This window comes from Netta rufina (assembly GCF_964035555.1).
Source record: "Netta rufina genome assembly, chromosome: Z".
NCBI lineage: Eukaryota > Metazoa > Chordata > Aves > Anseriformes > Anatidae > Netta > Netta rufina.
Genome location: NC_140126.1, coordinates 77,285,784 through 77,305,730, shown reverse-complemented (window position 1 = coordinate 77,305,730; position 19,947 = coordinate 77,285,784). Strand labels below are relative to the sequence as shown.

Sequence of the window (19,947 nt, the reverse complement as noted above, 5' to 3'; positions counted from 1 at the left end):
GCCTTTAACAAATAAGATCAAGTCTGTTGAGTGAAAGGTCTCATCAGAAAATTGGTCTGAGCAAACGTTCCAAATTGCCTCTCTGAAGTTACGGTTTAGTATGATTTGTTTACACTTCCTCCTAAACTGACAAGAGAATTGCAAAGATTTTATTTCCTCTTCACACTCTTTAATCTTGATTTCACATTAATACTTACAGAGATTTATTTAAAAGGATTTTAATAGGAAAGCCCTCTCTATCTGGTCTTTGCCTGGGACAGACAGACACACACATGCACACACACAAAGTAAAACAGTTTCCTGCATACACATCATACCACAAGACTGCATGGCTGCAAAAGAAGGTAAAACATAACTTGAATGTAAACTGAGAATTTTAATTTAGGACTTCTTTGGTATATCTGATTAAAAGACTGAGAAGCATTTAAAACACTCACCGTCACAAGCAATGGCAATGTATTGTGCTAAATCATCAGCTATTTGGCAAAACACGTTTCGGTCCATAAGTAAACCTGAGATGATCCAATACTCCACTACAGTTCCAAGAATTGCCTTTAACAGAGAAGCTATTTCACATCTGAAAGCCTACAAGGAGAGGAAAAGAAAAGAAGTATCTGTAGACCTGTACTGTATAGTAAATTCACACTGAAAATGTACCAGTAATAATACCAAAGAACATCTTCAGATAAAAGGCATATCAGTTCTTCTCTGGTGTTTCTCTCTCTGATTAAAAACAAACTGTTGCAGCCAGGTCAACAAAATTAATTATGCCATTAATGCCACACCAGTTGCGATATGGCATTAGAGAACTACAAGTTATTTGGAAACACACTTTCTAGAACACCATGTAAAATATGATCAAAGGTTACATGTACAAAGCGATTTAATTTCAAAATAGGTTTTGTTTAACTGTAAAATTTCAAGTATTGCATTTCTGCTAGTTAACCTTGTGTTTATTTAACAATTGCAGGGCTCTTAGCCTCCTTGCTCTGTTAGGATTTGCAGTTCCTAAAGGTACCATCATGAACCTAACCCGGTGTGATTAACATATGTGCCAAAAGGTGGGTAAGGTTGTAAGGTGCTACTCTCCTGCACAGAAAAAGAACTTAAGCAGTATGTGAGATCAGGAAGCTTTCTTCTGCTATCAAACTTCCAAAAAGACCAGCAGCTGCACTTTGAGAATGAACAGAAGTAAGGGCACTAGCATTAGCTTTTTATCCTCTGAACCTGCAGGAAAAATAAAGATACACAGATAAAGAAAGCAAAGCATATTTTCTTGAGGAGTTATTAAGATGACGTGTAGCTAGACAGTTTGTCATCCATGAGCTACTGTCACATTAAAATATGTATTCATCCATACTAGCACTTCCCCTCACTAGTATAGGTTCGGTAACACACTGTTTCTGGTGTCCAAGTCAGTATGTGCAGAGGATAGTCAGATCTGTCTACACAACACCTTTATCCACCACGTAGAAGTATTTTGTACAATGAGTCCAAATTATGACATTCCTCCAACCACATGTGCAACCACAGCAAATTCACAGATTTGCACATCAGTTTTGAATGTGAAAATTAGAGAAAATACATGCAAAACAGTAAGAATACATGAAGCTAATTCAACAAAATTAGCAGAGTCTAAGTAGAGCCTACCTAAGGCTCTACTAGAGAATCACCGCAGATGCACTACAGCACCTGCTGATACACTGCATTCTGGTCAACAAGAATGCATACTTCAAAACACACAATTCTGGGTAAGAGGGAAATTGAACCAAATATGTACTTATTGGTAAGCTTGAGACTCTAAAGAGTTACTTAAATGAAACAGAACTTTTATTTTTTTCAGCTATGCACCACAGTCAATGGTTTGTCTGATGCTCCTTTGAGAACAAAATACATTCAGGGTTGGTTTATAATAATTTAATACAATTCCCTCAGGAGCTGGAAAGCACCAAAGACCAAAGCAGTTTGAGCTTCATCAATAAATCAGACAGACATATATGAGAACAATGGAGACTGTGACACAGATGAGATTTATTATAAAAAGACTACAAAATCATTTGCAGAAAACCTACATACATACTGCCCATACAGTTAACAGACTTTCTTGTCATTCAAAAGAAAAGGAAAAAACAGAACTACAAATAAACATTGTGTGGGGAGGTGAGGTAATCTCCGTCACTGAAAGCTTTTAAGATCTGGTTAGACAAAATCTGTCAGGAATGTGATCTTTGAGATAGCTTCCTGCCCTAATTCCTTTTTTTCTGTTCAGCTCTGCTTGATTTGTTTTGCCCCTTGGTTTACTGTATCATAATACATTATTTTAGATTAAATGTGAGATCTCATATGGAAAAAAAATTGGAACACTGGTATGGCAGGTCAACGTGATCATTTTTTCTGCCAATATTTAAATATTTTCAACATACATTACACTGTATCTTCCCAGAATTCAGAAGTAAAAATTGAAGAACTAATTCAAAGCATTACAAATTTGTTTGAATTTTCTTAGTTATGCACACCTCCTCGTCACTGGATCTCAAAGCCAAATACCGGGTGAATACTTTAATCCTGTCAATAGCTGTTAAAAAAATAAATAAATTACAGAAATGCATTAAGTAAGCTGATTTTTAACAGAAGTAAGTGATGGGATCAAGGACATACAGATGTAGACTGAGGTAAATGCAGATGTAAAGCGCAAGTACTCACATTATTTATTCTTGTTTCTAAACCACAAGGTTGTATTACTTCAGCTGTGACAATTTGTGGGGAGGTTGGGAGACACAAGATGGATAGGACAGGACAGGAAATGGAAATAATGAGTGTTAACACTCCAAATATAAATGAATAAATGATGCTCCACAAAGCCAGATATACAGTTGCAAAAGTAAAGCTGGCTGGTGGTACATTAGCTGCAGCTACCTGTGCTAGTTTAGTATATCTGCACTCTGAGAAACACAACTCAGGTAACGCCAACTGGTAGAGGCTTAGTTGGCATTCTGATAACAGTACAAACCAAGAGCATTCTTATCATGAAATAAGTGGTTCAATGTTACAAATGAGGAGAAAATGCTCTAATTTACTTAAAGCATAATCTGTTTTAAAAATATTGAAATATTAACTTATTAACAATATTTTCATTTTCAACCACAGAAAAATACAAACATAGTCATGAAAACATATGCGTACAATATTAAAAAGGAAAAAGAAGCTAGCATTTCCAACTGACGTGGGAATGCTACCTTGTATGCCAAAGCATCGTTGTGCAAATAAATAGCTCCTGCTTTCAAACTCATGAGACTACATCCTCTAAATCCTAAAGAAAAGTCTTTTACAGCTTTACAACTCTAGTGCTGGTTTAAAGCTGCAATTTTCCTGTAATTTAGTTGATATTTTTAATGACCAACCTAACATAAAGGGAAAAAAATAAAAAAGCTTCAGCAGCAATATTTTTAGAATATAAGCATAATTCTTACAAAGCTAAGTGATCTCTGTATGCAAATCAGTAACAAAGTAAATTCACAGGAGCCCGCTGATTTTTTGTTCACATACAAAAACAATATTAAGAACATTATATGAAAACCCTTATTCCTGAATATGAAATAACAGCTTACCCATACAAATGACATAAGTTCCTATGCTATTACCAAAGGCAATTTTGCATTATGTAAAAATACTTCTAAATGAGAGGTCTTTGTTTACACAATCATTTAGATAAATTATGTGGCTATTGGTCACTGGAACACAAGCCTTCAATCAATAAAAATTGAGAATATTCAGAAACCACTGATTGTGGCCCTATCAATTATTCTTCAACCTCTAACCAGACTTGAACCTGACTTAGTTTTGTTTCTTTATAAACACCGAGCGAGGACGTGATTTTTGTAGGTACATTAAGAAACTATTCAAGTGTCTCTCTTTTCTCCGCAAATGTGTATTTTTAAAATTCCTGCAAATAATGTACTACTGCCAAATGTAGTACTTCAAGTCACATTGAAAAGGTTCTTAAAGGACTGCAGTATTACTTACAATGCTAAAGCGGGTCTAGTTGGCAAAGATTTTTCATTTTATTCACTGAAGCCTGTATGGTGCTACGCTTTGAACTTGTTCCTAAACCAGTGCTAATGACACACCAATGTGTTGCTGAACACTGATGGAACTTGTAAGTTACTGAACTTGCAAGTAGTCCGGGGGTGCTAATTGGAAAATGTGAACGTTTTGATGCCTACTTGCTGGAGGTGCACAAAAGGCTGGGGGAAAATGCAGCCAGGACAGCTGACCCCAGATGACCAAAGCAATAGCCCAAATGTTGTCCTCAACAAAAAAAGCTGAGGAGGGCGAAGAAGGAGGAAGGGGGACATTTGGAGCTGTGGCATTTGTCTTGCCAAGTAACCACTATGTGTGCCGAAATCCTGCTTTCGAGGAAGCTGCTGAACATCTGCCTAACAATGAGAAATAGCGAATGAACTTACATCCTTTTGGTTGTGTGCACAGCTTAGCTTCACTTACTAAACTGTCTTCATCCCTACTCACAAGTTTTATTGCTCTTGGTCTTCCAATTCTCTCTCCCATCCTGCTAAGGGGGGACTGTGTGAGTGGCTGAGTGGGGGCTTACCTGCCAGCTGAGGTCAACCCACTACAACATGCTTAGCTAGTTAAATAAGATCCAATTAAGTATTATTTTTTTTTCAAAACTCTCTTACTGGTTGCTAGAGTTGAGAATCAATGCTATTTCTGTGAGAAAAAGCACTTTAGTGAACAAAGGCTGTTGAGTGTGTTAGCATATAAAGGACAATGGGTGACTGTTAGCTTAGCAAACCCAGTTCCTTCATTGCTGTTTCATTTAATGCTTTCCTGAGTCAAGTACAGTCCTCCAGTGATAGAATTTTTAGTATTCATAAAAGTTCTCATTGGAAAGCTTTTAAGTCACAGGAAAATTCATTTTAACTTTCTTACTTTGAATTAGAGAGTTATTTTAGAGATGCTTTTTAGAGTTCTTTTCTATAAGGTATAATGTTTTCAGGGTTATACAGTACTCTGAAAACTGCCTAAAACATACTTCAAAGAAAGTTTTGGGGAGTGACAGAAAGAAATTCGATTCTACAAATTTATACCATACTGTAGTGATACTGGAAACATGGAAGAAAGCACACTACAAATATGAAAGACAATGCAAATAAAAATTGGAATGAATCCCTTTTACACTCCTTTGTCAGACTGTATTAGGGCCTTAAAAAAAGAAAGAAAGAAAAAAAAAAAGCAGCAGCAGAGATGACAAGTGTTCTGGTTCTCTTAGTGAGGCAGTATCATCATGAAAAGATGCCCTAACTGAATGGCTACTCAGTTTTACAAATAATACATGTTTGTTCCTTTGTAAATTTTAAAGTTAATTTAACAGCTCTGTTTCAAGGAACCTTGTGAGTTTCTGCATCAATCCTATTTACTTTTGAACTATGACACACACAGAATGATTCCCATGATTCTATGATTTTAGCCATATATTCAGTATTGATTCCAGAGATGAAGAGATGGAAAAAAAAAAAAAAAATCTGTGTTCTTTGGCAGTGCATTTTAAACTACAAGAATACTTTTCTTCCACCAGGATGTCCCAGTAGATTAACACAGTGATGAGTGAGGGCATTCGATTTCCTGTCACTAATTTTATTATAGTACTTTTAAGATAAAGTAAATTCCAACACAAGAAAGTACATGTACCTGTACATAAAACGACAGTCACCCACATATGTAACCATAGTCTTTGTAGCCCTTCATTCTTTCTCTTTGTTCCTGATACAGGTTACAATGGGCCTGAAAAGTGAAACACCTTCAGAGCATTTACTCCAAGAAAACCAGCAACTCTCATGCAGAATTTCAGCCTGGAGGTTCTCACTTCAGATGCTACATCTGTTTCCGGCTTGCTCTTTTTACATACTCATGTGTACCTATATATGTTTACATACATGTATTAAGTATTTTTTTGAAAAAACAACAACAACAAAAAAAACCACCTATATGACAGGGAATATATACAGATATTTCCCCTCTCCTCTATTGCAACAAATAAGCAATCCCTTTGAATCACATAAAAAGAGAAGCTTCTCACCAAACTCTGAATAGCTTAAAAAAAATTTAAAAAATCACTTTTACTGCTTAGAAATGAATCTGTTTGATATGTCTCAAAAAGAATTTCATCAAATTATTTCTCTGCTTTTATTCACAGATATTTTCACAGGACAATTGCATGGAATTGCTATTTCACATTTTTTTTTCACAAAAATTACTGTATCACAATTGGCATGTTTGTGTCTTTCCATGATCTCATACCTTTATGTAAGCAGGCAGACATGGTCACTCCCTTACACTGTGCAAAAAAAAAAAAAAAAAAAAAAAAAAAAAAAAAAAAAACACTTAATTTTCTCTGCCTGTATGGATGGAAAGATTGCCTGAGCCATTCCTTTCATTTTGGTTTCTGAGTGGCCTTACATGTATATTGACAATGTGCTGCCTCTTAAGTAAGCAGTTTTTGAAAAACAAAACTGGTAACAATGAATCATACCCTTAAACATAGACGGGGGAAAAATTGCACCCAATATGCTCTATTTAATGGCATATGTTTTTATGTATGCATCTCTAGAATAATTAAAAAAAAATAAAAAAAGAAGAAAAAGAAAAGAAAACAGTTCTGTCTGCATAGCTGGGGAGGATCCGCTCTTTTGGCTTCTTTGACCTTTTCAGCTATGTCATGGAATTCTAAAGGGAGTCTCTGAATATAAGAAAAATCATTATTTCAAGTTCTAAACAAAACTGAGTGTGCAGAAAGCAATAATGATGAGTTTTGTATGTAAAAATACAGTATTTTGTTCTAGAGATTATTTTTGCCAAAAATGCAAAAGGAAAAAAGCACATTATAAAAATATGAAGCTAAAGGATAGGGCAGTAGGACAGAACATACAACACTACAGATATTATCAGGCAACAGAATACAGATGTTGCTTTTTAAGGCTAGAAATCTGCACGGACATTGCACAATAATTCTAGTGCATAAAATCAAATGTAAACACAATAGGCACTTTGGCTTTGTGCTGAAAGGGCAATTCTTATATACATATATTTTCTATTGTATTTAAACATATACGAAAACTATGAAAAAAATAAATCTAAACAAGAGGTAGGTCTACCTTTTATGTTGTGTTTTAGTCCTCCTTTATTTTTCATACATGTACTACACTCTGCCACAAGTGATCATTCTGCTTATGCAAAGAGCATTTTATGATAAAGGTATGGCTTACAGTACAGGAACTGTCAAAAGAAGGCATAGTAGGAAAAAAAAAATATGTCTACACTTAAACTGCACACTCAACACCAGGAAACATATGAAAGCAATCTCATTTTCCAAAGAATCAGAATGAAATCAACTGAATGTGAGCCTGCTTGGTGCTCAGGACCTTTGAAAAGGTAGGTTGTTTAAATATAAATATGGGTATAGAAGCCTAATTTTAGGCACTTTTTAAATATCTTGACCACGGATAAAAGGCAGCACTGTTTCAGAATATCTGTCTTTGATAGTCCTCAAAAAAGGTAGGAGGTCTGGCTAGGTAAGATGAGTGAAACTCTCATTATGTTTAATCCTTCTGCTTTCTTAACATAATGAAGAACTAGTAGCTATTATATTGAAAGTGCTTTTTTCTCTGGAATACTTGATTTTCTATTGTTGTTCTGTTATTGTAATGAAAAAGTGAATGAAGTACCTATTTATTCTGTGCTTTCACAATAATTTAAAAGAGAACGCAGAGACAGCAGTAAGTTTGTATTTTATGTGAGAATCAAGAAGTCAAAGATGTTTTACAAGGCCTCTAGCTTCTGAAAAGAAAGAGGTGGTATAGAGGACACTCAGTATCTTTCAGGTCAATGTCCTGCTGGTCAGCAGGTCACAGAACAGCAATTAAGTTGCCTTCAATTCCATTTTTATGAAAAGATCTAGGGAAGATACCAAATGAAACTAAAGGACTTGGGAAGAAATTGGGGCATTTAATAAAACAAAATAATGTTTATCTATATAGAAAACAATAAAAAAATGTTTTCTTAGCTCTCTCCTTCCAATGCTGCCTGAATACAATCACTGTAAAAGAAGATAATCATCTCTTTTGTTACACCTTATTGTTTGACAGGATGTGTTAAGCTTGTGTCCCTAATGACTACAGTAATACCTGCTGGTAAGGGCATATGAACATCTGAATGTAGCCAACAAGCTACTCATGACTCGTTTCTTCTCTACAGATCAATATGAGAATCTTATGGATCAATTCATTTCCTTTAGTGGAGCAAAAACCAGCATGCTTCACAACAAAAGGCAGATATAACAAGCAGCTGTGATACTTACATATAATTCCTCACAAAGGAATGAACAAAGAAATGTCTTTTAAAAAATATGTCAGTCTTCATTATTTTAAAGCATAAAATTCATACTCACATCATTCGTTCTGTTCAATTCTCTATGGGAAAGTATGACCCAATCTGCTAGAATATTTATGTGTTTGGTGAAAAGCACTGAGGTTTCGCTTCCCAGCCAAAAGGTTTTCAGAAGAACCGTCTGTGGCATTACTTGCTGGTGCTGTGAATTGGTCTCTTCAACCAAACTGAAAAAAAGAAGCAAGTGAAAAAAAATAAATTCTTTATGCCACTTTGATTACTATAGTTACTAGACAGAAACCTTATCTTCTGTCAAAACATACAAAGGTTTGGCAATTTTTAAGTATGGAAAGATCAGACACAATTTCTGATGAATAATAAGTAAAATAATGATGACTATTACAGTCAGACTGAAGGAATTCTAATACTGTGCTAATATATAAAGGCTGCCAGAGCAAAACCAAGACTTTTTTTATATTTCATAAACTAAGGAAAGATAATTATCTCCCTAGTGAAAGGTAACATTTAATTGATTTTTTTTTTTTAAATCAGTATGTTCGAAATACTGCTTGTCTAACTTATGGAATAGATATGGAAACATTGCAAAGCTAAAAATGTAGCTTTACGGGCAAAATTCAATGCTTACTGAAACTTGTAATATAGTGAAATAATAAAGCTGTGAAAAGTTAGTGGTCTTAAAGCACAACTAGGAAAAAACAATGCCAATTACAATAAATAAACTGAGAACTGAGAAATATAAAAAAATGTTAACTAATATCATCTCTGTGAAACAGAATATTATCACAGACATACAAAAAATCAGGTTACATCCTGCTGTAGATACAAAAATCCACATTAAATTGTGAAAAAGTAATAAAAGTGTTATCCTGTAAAACCCACCTTTTTGTCAGAAACTCTACTTCAGCTTTTACTAAATCAAAGAAAAACTTCAATAATGTTTTGTGAACTATTCTCTGTTCATCTGCTTTTCCTGAATCTGGGGCTGCATGACAAATGATTTTGCAATAAAGGCAAGACCTGAAAAATAAACACCAAAAAATCCATTTGTATGACAGAACTGATAGTCTGATTTATTGGCAAAGAAGGCAACTTTGACTCTGGACAATTTTGACAAGGAAATGCTTTGCTCCCCAGCAACATTTATCATTTTAAAGCCAAACTTTCTGGTTTTAAAGCCACATTTTCTCCAAAAACTTAAAAGATTTGTAACTGGGGCCTTGTTTTGTAGATGAAAATTGCACAAACTAAATAATTTAACCACATTTTCTGTATTTTTCTGTCCCACTGATTTACTGATTTTAACAGAACTTCTTGTAAATCCTTTAATTATGTGTCAGTCTTGCAGTATTTCATAGACTTAACATCCATCCTATAAACAGTTCAGAAACAGTTCACAAAGTTATTTGACAGGAATACAGTTTTTGATCAAATGTAGTGCTTGTCTGACATGATAGAGATAATTTTGAAGTAATGTGTGCAAGATTTTACTTGCTAGAATTTTGACTATTAGAAAGAACATGCACATACACACAAAAAAGAATAACAGATATACAACTGCTGGGTATCCAGAGACTGCCAAAAGGTAAGAAAGGATAAAATATTTTACATATTTTCTCATATTTAAATTCTCTTCCATTAAAATGGCACAATGACATGTTCCTAATCAAAATTGTTACATGTCCAATTATGGTGATTCCAATACAGCGATTCAATGGCCTTGATGCACATAGTTACTACGGTCTACATTTACACGCTTCTAATCACAGTTGTACCAAACTATTTAAATATTACTTACGATTTTATGACAGTAATAAGAAGTACTGGTTTTGTTCCAACTGCGTGAAGAATTAATTTATGTTGATGTAAGTTACAAAGAATGAGTTCCTAAGCTAAAGCATCAACAAACTTGCCAAACAGCTATATAAACTAAGTCCTGTATTTGTACCTGTATAGGAAGTTTATGATTAAAATCAAAATAGAACATGAAGCTTCATGCTTGCCAAGATAAGACTGGGCTTTGCCTCATAACTGCAGATATATTGGTGTATGTACATATATACATATACACCAGAACAGCAATAATACATAATCGCAATTTTGAAAAGTTTAAAACCAGAAATCATTCTTCAAAAAAGGAGAACAAACACGTCTTTCTGTTCCAAGATACACTTCTACCTGTGACCTAACAGATACTGAAACATAGCAGAAGTCCAAATCTCAGTTACAATTCTAGACATTCACATACAGTTAACCTGTTCTGGCGAAGATGTGACTTCAGTATAACAGCATTACAAGCCTCCTTCTCCCTCCCCAGGTTTGGGGTAACTTTTTATCTGGAAGAACTATTGCATCTAATACATTATTTTTTTTTTATTTTTTTTTTTACCTTACAAGCATCTCTACAAATGACCACGTGCCATTCTTACAGATAGGACACTGAAGAAAATCCAAATAATATCTTAATGTAGATGGGGATTTCCAAGGAGGATCACGTTGGAGAACAACGTACAAAACATGACGAAATTTAGCAAGAAAAACTGCATCAGTATTTCCCTGTAACAAAATAAGAAAAAACTATTAGCTATAAACTGGCCAAGTATACAACATGATTCTCGCATGACCAAAATGAAAATTAAAGTTACATCAGTGAATTAACAAGCTATTTAATGCATAAATAGAAGCAGAAAACAAAACAAAACAATTTACAAACAAACATAAAAACAATTAAAAACAATTGCTCTAGTGTGGTATTCCAGTTGAATAAATCACTGCTTAGAACAAACCTTTTCTATTGAGCTTTCTACCTGTTGCCTACAAAGTTAAAAAACAAAAACAAAAACAACCTAACTTGTTGCACAAGGGCTGTTTCTACAAGCAATGAAAAAACTCTAGGTTGGTTCTTTCACAATATTTAGACTCCCACATTCATAGTTTTTGTAAATTAATAATAATATTTAAAAAAGTATTATTTCCTTTTCAGATCGCAGTAATCCTAAGACATTGATGAATGTGAAGTGTTAATGCATCACTTAAAACTGTAAGCATACTGTCAGAAGAAAAGATAGTATTTCTTGCTTTAATACTTATAACACTATAGTCTTCTCTAATACTTTAGCCTTCAGCTCTTACCAACAGGACATGTTCTAGAAGAGAATGAAAAAAATGCACAGGAGGTAGAGAGTACTTCTGAACAGCTGCAACTTCTGAGATTACATCAGGTATTAAGTGCTCTTCAATTAATCCTTCAAATATGCGCCAAGCAGCTCCAGACAGGGTGGTATTTTTAAGCTAGAAATGAGATATCTTCATAAGTAAAAGAGCATCTTACGAACTAACTTACAAACCCAAGACAGAACAAGAACTAACACGAAATCTCTAAGTAAAATGTTAGTAATATAATAAAATGGAAGAACATTATAAATTACAACAGAAAGGTTATTTATTGCCTGATCCAGTGAGCTGCTGCCATCTAGAATGGAAATACCTTCACCTTACTGCTTACGGCTTTCATTAACAAGAAAGTGCCTTACAGAGTGTGCCTACCTCCTAGGACCATCTGAATGCATTTACCTTTTTAAAAAACAAATTACAGTTCACACACTCCTTAGCTTGTCTATAATTTATTCTGAAAAGGTATGCACAAGAATAAGTGTTAATGCTTCTAAACGTGCAGAGTACATCCTACAACATATGACTGGAGCAGTAAGATAATCAGTATCAGCAAACAGCTAACAAAAATTGAACAAAAATGTAAAATCATAAAATACATCATTTATAAACTTTATAAAGCTACAAACCATGTAACAGTTTTATCTCCCTAGTGCTGCTCCTATTACCATGACATGTCAAAGAAGCAGCTAATGCTACAGATAGTACAGGTATTGATCCCAGTGGACTTCAAAGCTCTGAAGATCTTCTTAATGGCACAAGACTTCCTTCTTATTCTGTGCCACTCATGACAGTGAAACACTTAATTTTGCAAGCTTTCAGAGGACCTGGAAGAATCTATAATGGCTTTCCTGGAATGCTGTATCTGCCCTGTAATTTCCCTGTTATCGTCTGTACTCTCAGCTTTCAAAAACTTTATTTCCTCTGACTACCAATATCAAAGAGGGGATATTGAAGATCTCAGCCACACTGCTATTTATTTACGTCTTTCCTCTAGTCCAACACAAAGCTAAGATGCATAAGCCAGTTGCAACCATACTGCTGTTAGCTTCTGTTTTGAAACCCAGCTATTTTGTTTCACTGTATAGCCTGAGATTCTGGTAAACTCAAGGAAACTGGGATAGGCTGAAAGAAGCACACAACTGAAAGAAGCAGAGTCAAGAAGAGTAGAACACCGAGCTGTTAGAAGTTAAACAATTATGCAGATTTCTTATTGCTTTAGTCCCTTAACACCTGGTAGACTACCAACTCTGCCAAGAAACTTGGCTCCTAATGCATAGTAGGCAAAGCAACATGAGACATTCTATCAATTGTTTAAAAATAAATTTAAACTAAAATTAACACAGTCTTCAAGTCCAATTGTGGTTTGAGGTCATGGAGTATACTGCTATCAGCAAGAATTTCCAGTAAATGTTTTAGGAAGAAACAAAAACATTAAGACCTCAGATCAAACCTGAAAACAACAACAAAAACTTCTGAAAGAAATGATAATCATCGTTAAATCACAGCTAAGGTCTAAGTGACTGAGCTCCATCTTAGCAGCATTTAGTTTCTCAGCAAATGTTACATTTCTGAGATCCCTAAGGCATGCCATTGCTATATTAACAATAAATAAAGATATTCACCTAGACAATTTTCTTTTAATCAAATCTTTGTGCATCTGGCATTTGCAACTCACATTTATTTCAATTTTCTCATTCATATATGCACTATTAAAACGTTCACTTTATTTCCTTTGGAAATAATAGTTGCATTCATACTTTTGTAATGCTAATTATATGCAAACAGTACATCTAAGGAGCAATCCTAAACTGTTTAATGGCAGTCAAAGAACAACTGTGTTTTCTAGACTTAAAACATGTGAAGATGATAATATATTGTGCAGGGACAAGCATGTCACTACTGGCCCTCATCTGGTGATCGTACCAGCACATCTACCTATATTGCGACAGGAACTTATGTTTCTTAAAAATTCTGGTACTAGGCGAAACAGTCATCATCCATGCATTATTTAAAAAGTACACTGAACAACAACAACAACAAAAAAACGGTTTTGGGAGACTGTGAGAGGCCTTTTGCATTACTTTCAGGGCAGGAAGGAAGAGGAGAACAGGTTTTCATCTTTTTTGGAAGGGATAAGGAAGGATGACAGAAAACCAATATAGTGGACTTTCTGCAGAATCCAGAGACACCTTTTGTAATGAGGGCCTTCAATAAGCTGTGTACAAAACTGTGCTGGCTGGCATTCTGGCTGATGAGGAAAATGCCAGTTTCTATGAAGCACTGCTAGGAGAAGCATTAAAATTTTGAGCAGAAACAAATGAAAATGAAGGTCCATAGAAAAGAAGTTGTGTTTTATGTAACAAAATGCAGAAAAGACAATATAAAATAATAACAGGGAAGATGATTGATAGAACCAGCAGAAGCAAACTGAGATGACTGAATACAGTACACAGTTCTGATCTGATAATTTAGTTTGTAGATTTAATTTTACTTCCTCTAGACTAATAGAAATACTTATTGGAGCTATATTGGAGCTGTGTTTAACAGCCACAAATATACTGCCTTTAGAAGAAACATATCAAATGCTAAGGCTAACAACAGATACTCCACAAAGCAATAAAAGATGGTGTCAGGTTATATTACAGAAAATAATTAGAATTGGGTTAAAAAATTCCAAATTTAAAGTTCTATCATTATTAAGAGTACCAAATAACAATTTGTTTTCAGAAGTGTTAAGAAACCTAAAGTTTTGTTTCCCCATAAACTCACTAACCAAAACATGACTATTACAGTGTAGGACAATGACAAAGGCATTTTGGTGCTTATGTTTAAACATATTTTTCTCTTTCCCTATTATATCAATACAAAGGAAACAGATAAAAAGATGATTCTGTGAAGACTGGGACCTCAATTACACACCAAGCAACTATTTACTTAGTATGGTTCACGAAAATGAGTCTTCAGGCACGGAAGAAATACACAAAGGTAACACATATGCTTTAAGTTTCCCATTTTAATATTTTAAATAATAAAAGTTATCATATAAAGTACAATAGCTCATAGCTAATATGTAAAATGCTTTTTAATTACTGAGATGTACCATTTCAACAAACATATTTAAATAATTTATTCTTAGTGTTATATAGAAAATGGAAAAATTTTGAAGTATTTTTTACTTAAGAGACTTTACAACAAAGACTTAATTGGTGCTGACCTGTACCTGATTTATGGCATGCATTTGTCTTAATGGGAAGAAACATGATAACTAAATAGTAACAAAGAAAAATAAAAGTCAAAGTAGTTATGAGAATAGGACTGGAAAGTATGATTTATCCTACTTGTAATCCATACTTTGGTACACTCTGAAGCATGCATGATGATGCTTAAAGCTTATGCTGAAGTACTGCTTCTTTCTATGGTGAGACAATCTTTATCTGAAGTCTGTCTCTACTAGCAAAAACATGAGAGCTGCAAAAAGCAGAATATATCTTTTATACTTTAATATTTCAAAAATACATAATTTGAGTAATTTGTGACACTAAATCATGCTATGGCATCTCTTCTTTTCTTAGGTTATTAACAGATAGTGCTCTCTTAGCCAGCAGTATTAAAGGGTTTCTTCATAATAAGAGGGTGGTACTGGAAGCATCATAACAATGAATAAATTCACCGGTACCAGAATGATGTTTTTTAACTTTTCAATAATTTTATTAGACTTTTGGATAATGTAAGTATTTTAAAATATTTATCCAATAGCTAATTTGACAATAAAAGTATATTTACTTGACTGCATTAAAAAAATCCATAAATGGAACATGAGTCTTAAAAGAATCCTTACCTTTGGATTATTCAACTGGTCTTTATGAGCAGATTTATGTTTAGCGGACTAAAAAAAAAAAAAAATAAAAAAATAGGAAAAGGAAAAGGAAAAAAAAGGAAAAAAGGAAAAAAAAAGGTCAACCTGTACACTGGATACCAATAAACAACGGTCTATAAATACTGTATTAATTTATTTTTTTTTAACACAGTAAAAACATATCAATAAGCATAGCAACCTATTTGTAGTTCTTTTTAATATTTAGAGGGCAAAATTAGGAAATAAGGGATTAATGATCTGAGAGGAAACTAATATGGGCTTTTTTTCCTCCTCAGTTTTCCTGTTATTTTCTGCTTCTTTTTCATGCAGTTGTTACGTAATGACAGTTTGATTAGATTTGATCCACTTAACCATTAAAATGTATTAGTGCTTTCAGGTTTTCTATGGCAAAATGCAAACTCTGGATACTCCTTGCAAGTTGCTTGTAATGTGATGATAGTAGGTGCAAAAATGTATTACTATTACATTTGGTTACCTAGTGTTATGAGCTTAATAATATATTTTATCAGAAAAAGTCCTCAGGATTACAATTACTCTATCGCTCATAGTAGTTTGAGGGAAAGATAATCCAATAAAAAGTGCTACTGTTATATAGTTACTCTGGCTTTGGCTGGGAACTAGGAAAAGTCCCTTCAGAGTAGCTCATGGTGTGCTATGATGGATTTGTGACCAAAACACTGCTACCCACAAACAGTACTCACACCAAAGCTTTAGCTCTTGCTAAGCAGTGCTGGCTTATTTGTCAAGGCCAGTTCCGCAGGCTAGGAGGACGCAGCCAGGACAGCTGACCCCAGCGATGGTCCATACCATACAACATTGTGCTCAGCAGGAAAAGCTGGGGGAAATGATTCTGATAATCATGGCATTTGTCTGCCCAAGTACCCGTTAGGCATGATGAGCCCTGCTTGCCTGGAAATGGCTGAGCATCCGCAGGCTCATGGGAGCTTATTTTGCTTTGCTTGTGCCCACAGCTTTCGCCTTACATAAAAAAACCAGGTTTTTTTGTTTGTTTGTTTTGTTTTGTTTTTGTTTTTGTTTTGTTTTTTATCTTAACCCACTGGTTTTCTTGCCTCTGATTCTCTCCCCAGTCCAGCTGTGGGGAGGAAGGGAGCTGTGTGGGGATCAGCTGCCTACTATGGTTAGCCTGCAATAGTCCTATGCATGAGAAGTTAAAGATAGATTTATTTTTTAAAGGTCCGGAGGTTATGGTCTTGTTAAAATGTCACTGATGGGAGTATTTGACGGTGTATGTGTTTAAGCAACATTAGTCTTCAAATTGCCAGTCTTGAGTTTAAACATTTTGTACATTGAGCATTTGAATTGTTGAACTGTTTTGTTAGTAGGAGCTAATATTGATACATACAGTGGACCTCAATTTGCAGTTGCAGAATCGAGAGTGTTTTATGTAAGCTACTACAAGAATACTTACACAGTATCACCTGCATCAGTGTAACTTACAGCGATAATACACACTGTAATTACTTGCTTTTTCTAGAAATTAAATGCTGTTTTTAATTAAAAATATACCAAGTTTATCAGGATATGTGACAGCATTAAAACAAAGAAATGCTTCTTGCTCTAGCTTTTATTTGTAACAAAAAATAACCCACATCAATCAACAAAATTTTTGCTTGTTCTAGGATATGGCTAGTTTTAAAAATGTGTTAGTGTAATGTAGCTAGATAACAGGGAAGTCAAAGAACGATTGTAATGCGATGTGACACTGTGTTGAACAATATTAGCTTTTACTGATGTCACATATTACACAAAGATTTCAAACAGCCTACTGTGTCTTTCATACACTTATGACTATCAATTACCACTACTAAGTTGTATTCTGGCTAGTGGCAGATGTAGTAAACATAAGATTATTAAACATTGCAGGCTAAAAAGTTACCACTAATACTACAGAAGAAGTTAAAATATCTAGTTAAGCAGATTCAGCATCCATAATAGAAGTTACATTTAATTATATATATTTTACATTTTATGCTGAGAAAGCCTTAGCTGTTACTTACCTCTACAAAATACATGTGTTTTATCACAGCATTTTTCAGTTCGACAAGCTTCGCATTCGACTCATTTTGGTCAGTTTCTTGTGCAGGCAGGAAATAGTTCATTTGGGTAACTTCTGTATTTTTTATTTCCTTCTGTGCAGAGAAAAAAAAAAAAAAACAACAAACAAACAAAAAAAAACATTATGTTTCCACTTATAGTGCTCTAAGCTAATGTTGTAAAACACCTTTTATGTCCTTAAGACTTTCCATACATTTTATTGTAAATACGTGTGTGCATATGCATGTTTATTCAATTTTTCAAGAGTCTACAGCATGTGGCAAATAAACATCTGTGGAAATAGAACACTGAAGTTGCAGGCAGCTATAGCACGAGAACTACCAATATAAGTTTTCCCAGTTATTTTCCTAATTGACTTGTAACTCTGTCCCAGTCTCTGTTGTTGAAACAAGAGCTGTGTTAAGACATAACAGATTCTCTTTTTGGACTTTTCAGAAACAAAAATAAAGCCCACATCTTTTCAATTAGTTGAAAATGTAGTGAGGTGTTTTGTTGTTTGTTTGTTTGTTTTTTTAACGCAGGTTTTCATCAGTTTGTCTATGACCATAAAGGCCGCTACAGTGAAATCCTTTCAGTTCTTGCCTTTAAGGGTGCACTAAGCTAGTAATTTAAAATTTAGAAGTTGTGCTTTTTTTTTTTTTTTTTTTTTTTATCTGCACAGACTAAGACTAAAACATCTTTGTTTTAGGCTGCATTGAGTTTACACGTCAAGGTTTTGGTAGTGGGGGGTGGAAGAGCTGCAGGTGTGGCCACTGCGAGTACAGACAGACCAGAACCTGCCCCATTTTAGAGCAGAGCCAGTTTCAGACACTTCAAAAGGAGCTCTCTGCTGGCTACAACTGAGCCCCCAGAGGTAGCATATTTAAGAAATGGTAAAGACATTTGCAGCAGCTGCAAGAGTGAGAAATGAGTGAGAAGCAGCCCTGCAGCTCTCAAGGTCAGTGCAGAAGGAGGGCAGGAGGTGTTCCAGGTACAGAGCCCCGGGTTAAGCAGTCCATTCCTGAAGGCTTGAACAAAGGGTAGGGCTGACAATGGAGCAGCTCATGAAGGAGTGTTCCTACTAGAGGTGTGAGGAAGAAGCAGCAGCAGAGATGACATGTTAGGACTGGCCAAAACCCCCATGCTGCTCCTGGAGGAGCAGAAGACAGAAGAGTGGGGAACGAAGATGAACATGGGAAGAAGAGCAGAGTAGGGCGAAGGTGGTTTTCATTTTATTGTTTCTCACTATTCTACTCTGTTATTAATTTGTAATAAATAAGTCTTTCCCAAATCAAGTCTGCTTGTGAGAGGAATTGATGTGTCAAGTACTTTTGGTAACTTGAAAATGGCTCTAAATAGTTTTTGGTGAGCCAAAGATGAGTGTGAACTCAAGCCCTGCTTTGATGCATTAACTAGCCTTTACTTTTAGTGCCACTCTCTGCACATTAGTTTCAACATGCTTCTAAAAATACTTATATTCAGATAATTTATAGTACTATCTTGGTAAAAATTTGTGAATTTTAGTGTGCAGCCAAAAAAGCATCTAAAGTCTGTGTTTAAGTATGAGGATAGCTCCCTAGAATCATGCATATGGCTTTAACACCTTGAACCAGGAAAAAACGACACCTTATAGTTTCAAATCATTTATGACAGTCCCACAAAGTGTTTTAACAGAGGTTGATATAGGAACAGATACCGAAATACAGACAAAGTAAAGCGTTGGTCCCCAAAAAAAAAAAAAAAATAAAAAAAATCAGAGAGAAAACAGTCTGAAAGCCTATGACTACATGCAGTTTCACTTTTAAAAATGAATACACTGCGGTTTTGCTTAATTTAGGATCTGATTTGGGTACTAAACCATAAGACACGTGTTTATGGGAAGAAGTAGTAGTCAAATAGCAGGACTATAGATTTACAAAATTGGAACTTTTGAAGTCCTAATGAAATGTGTACCAAGTACTGCTAGAAGCAAGAGAAAAGAGCATGTTCATAACATTTTGTTAACGTGCATTAGGCTTTGTCAAAAGTGTTGTGCCTATGTTTTACTCTTGTCCTTTTAAGAGACAGAGTCTTGGCAGTTTTCTGAGTTCTTTAGAAGCATTTAAATAGAAACCGGTGCTCTTGTGCCCTCTGAAGTGAGTTACTTTAGTGAAATCTAGAAAAAAGGATGTGTGGAAGTTAATGAATCAGTTAAGATGGAACACTTATCACAACTGGGATGAATTCAGGGTTCACGAAGATCAGTAAAAGGTGAGATAGTCATAAATACTTGACTCTCATTCCTCTATTAAACATAAATTTCCCTGAACAAGTATGATTAAGAAAGTACGCACTAGACCAAGATCCCACACTGCTGTGTGTTTTAATCAGCATGTAAACACTAAGATCTTTCAACCCCTTTTTTGCCCTTCTGTAACAGC

At 34.8% G+C, this 19,947-nt stretch overlaps 1 protein-coding gene across 1 annotated transcript in view; it reads right to left on the bottom strand.

Annotated features, from left to right (window-relative positions):
- The window catches only part of SLF1 (SMC5-SMC6 complex localization factor 1), a 37,145-nt gene that overhangs the window by 10,890 nt on the left and 6,308 nt on the right, over positions 1-19,947 (bottom strand). The window contains exons 6-12 of the mRNA XM_084305644.1: positions 17,491-17,622; positions 15,434-15,481; positions 11,554-11,712; positions 10,811-10,977; positions 9,304-9,441; positions 8,465-8,630; positions 438-585 (exon numbers count right to left, since the gene is read on the bottom strand). Of these exons, the coding sequence (XP_084161770.1) occupies positions 438-585; positions 8,465-8,630; positions 9,304-9,441; positions 10,811-10,977; positions 11,554-11,712; positions 15,434-15,481; positions 17,491-17,622 (958 nt within the window). The remainder of the gene's footprint in view (positions 1-437; positions 586-8,464; positions 8,631-9,303; positions 9,442-10,810; positions 10,978-11,553; positions 11,713-15,433; positions 15,482-17,490; positions 17,623-19,947) is intronic.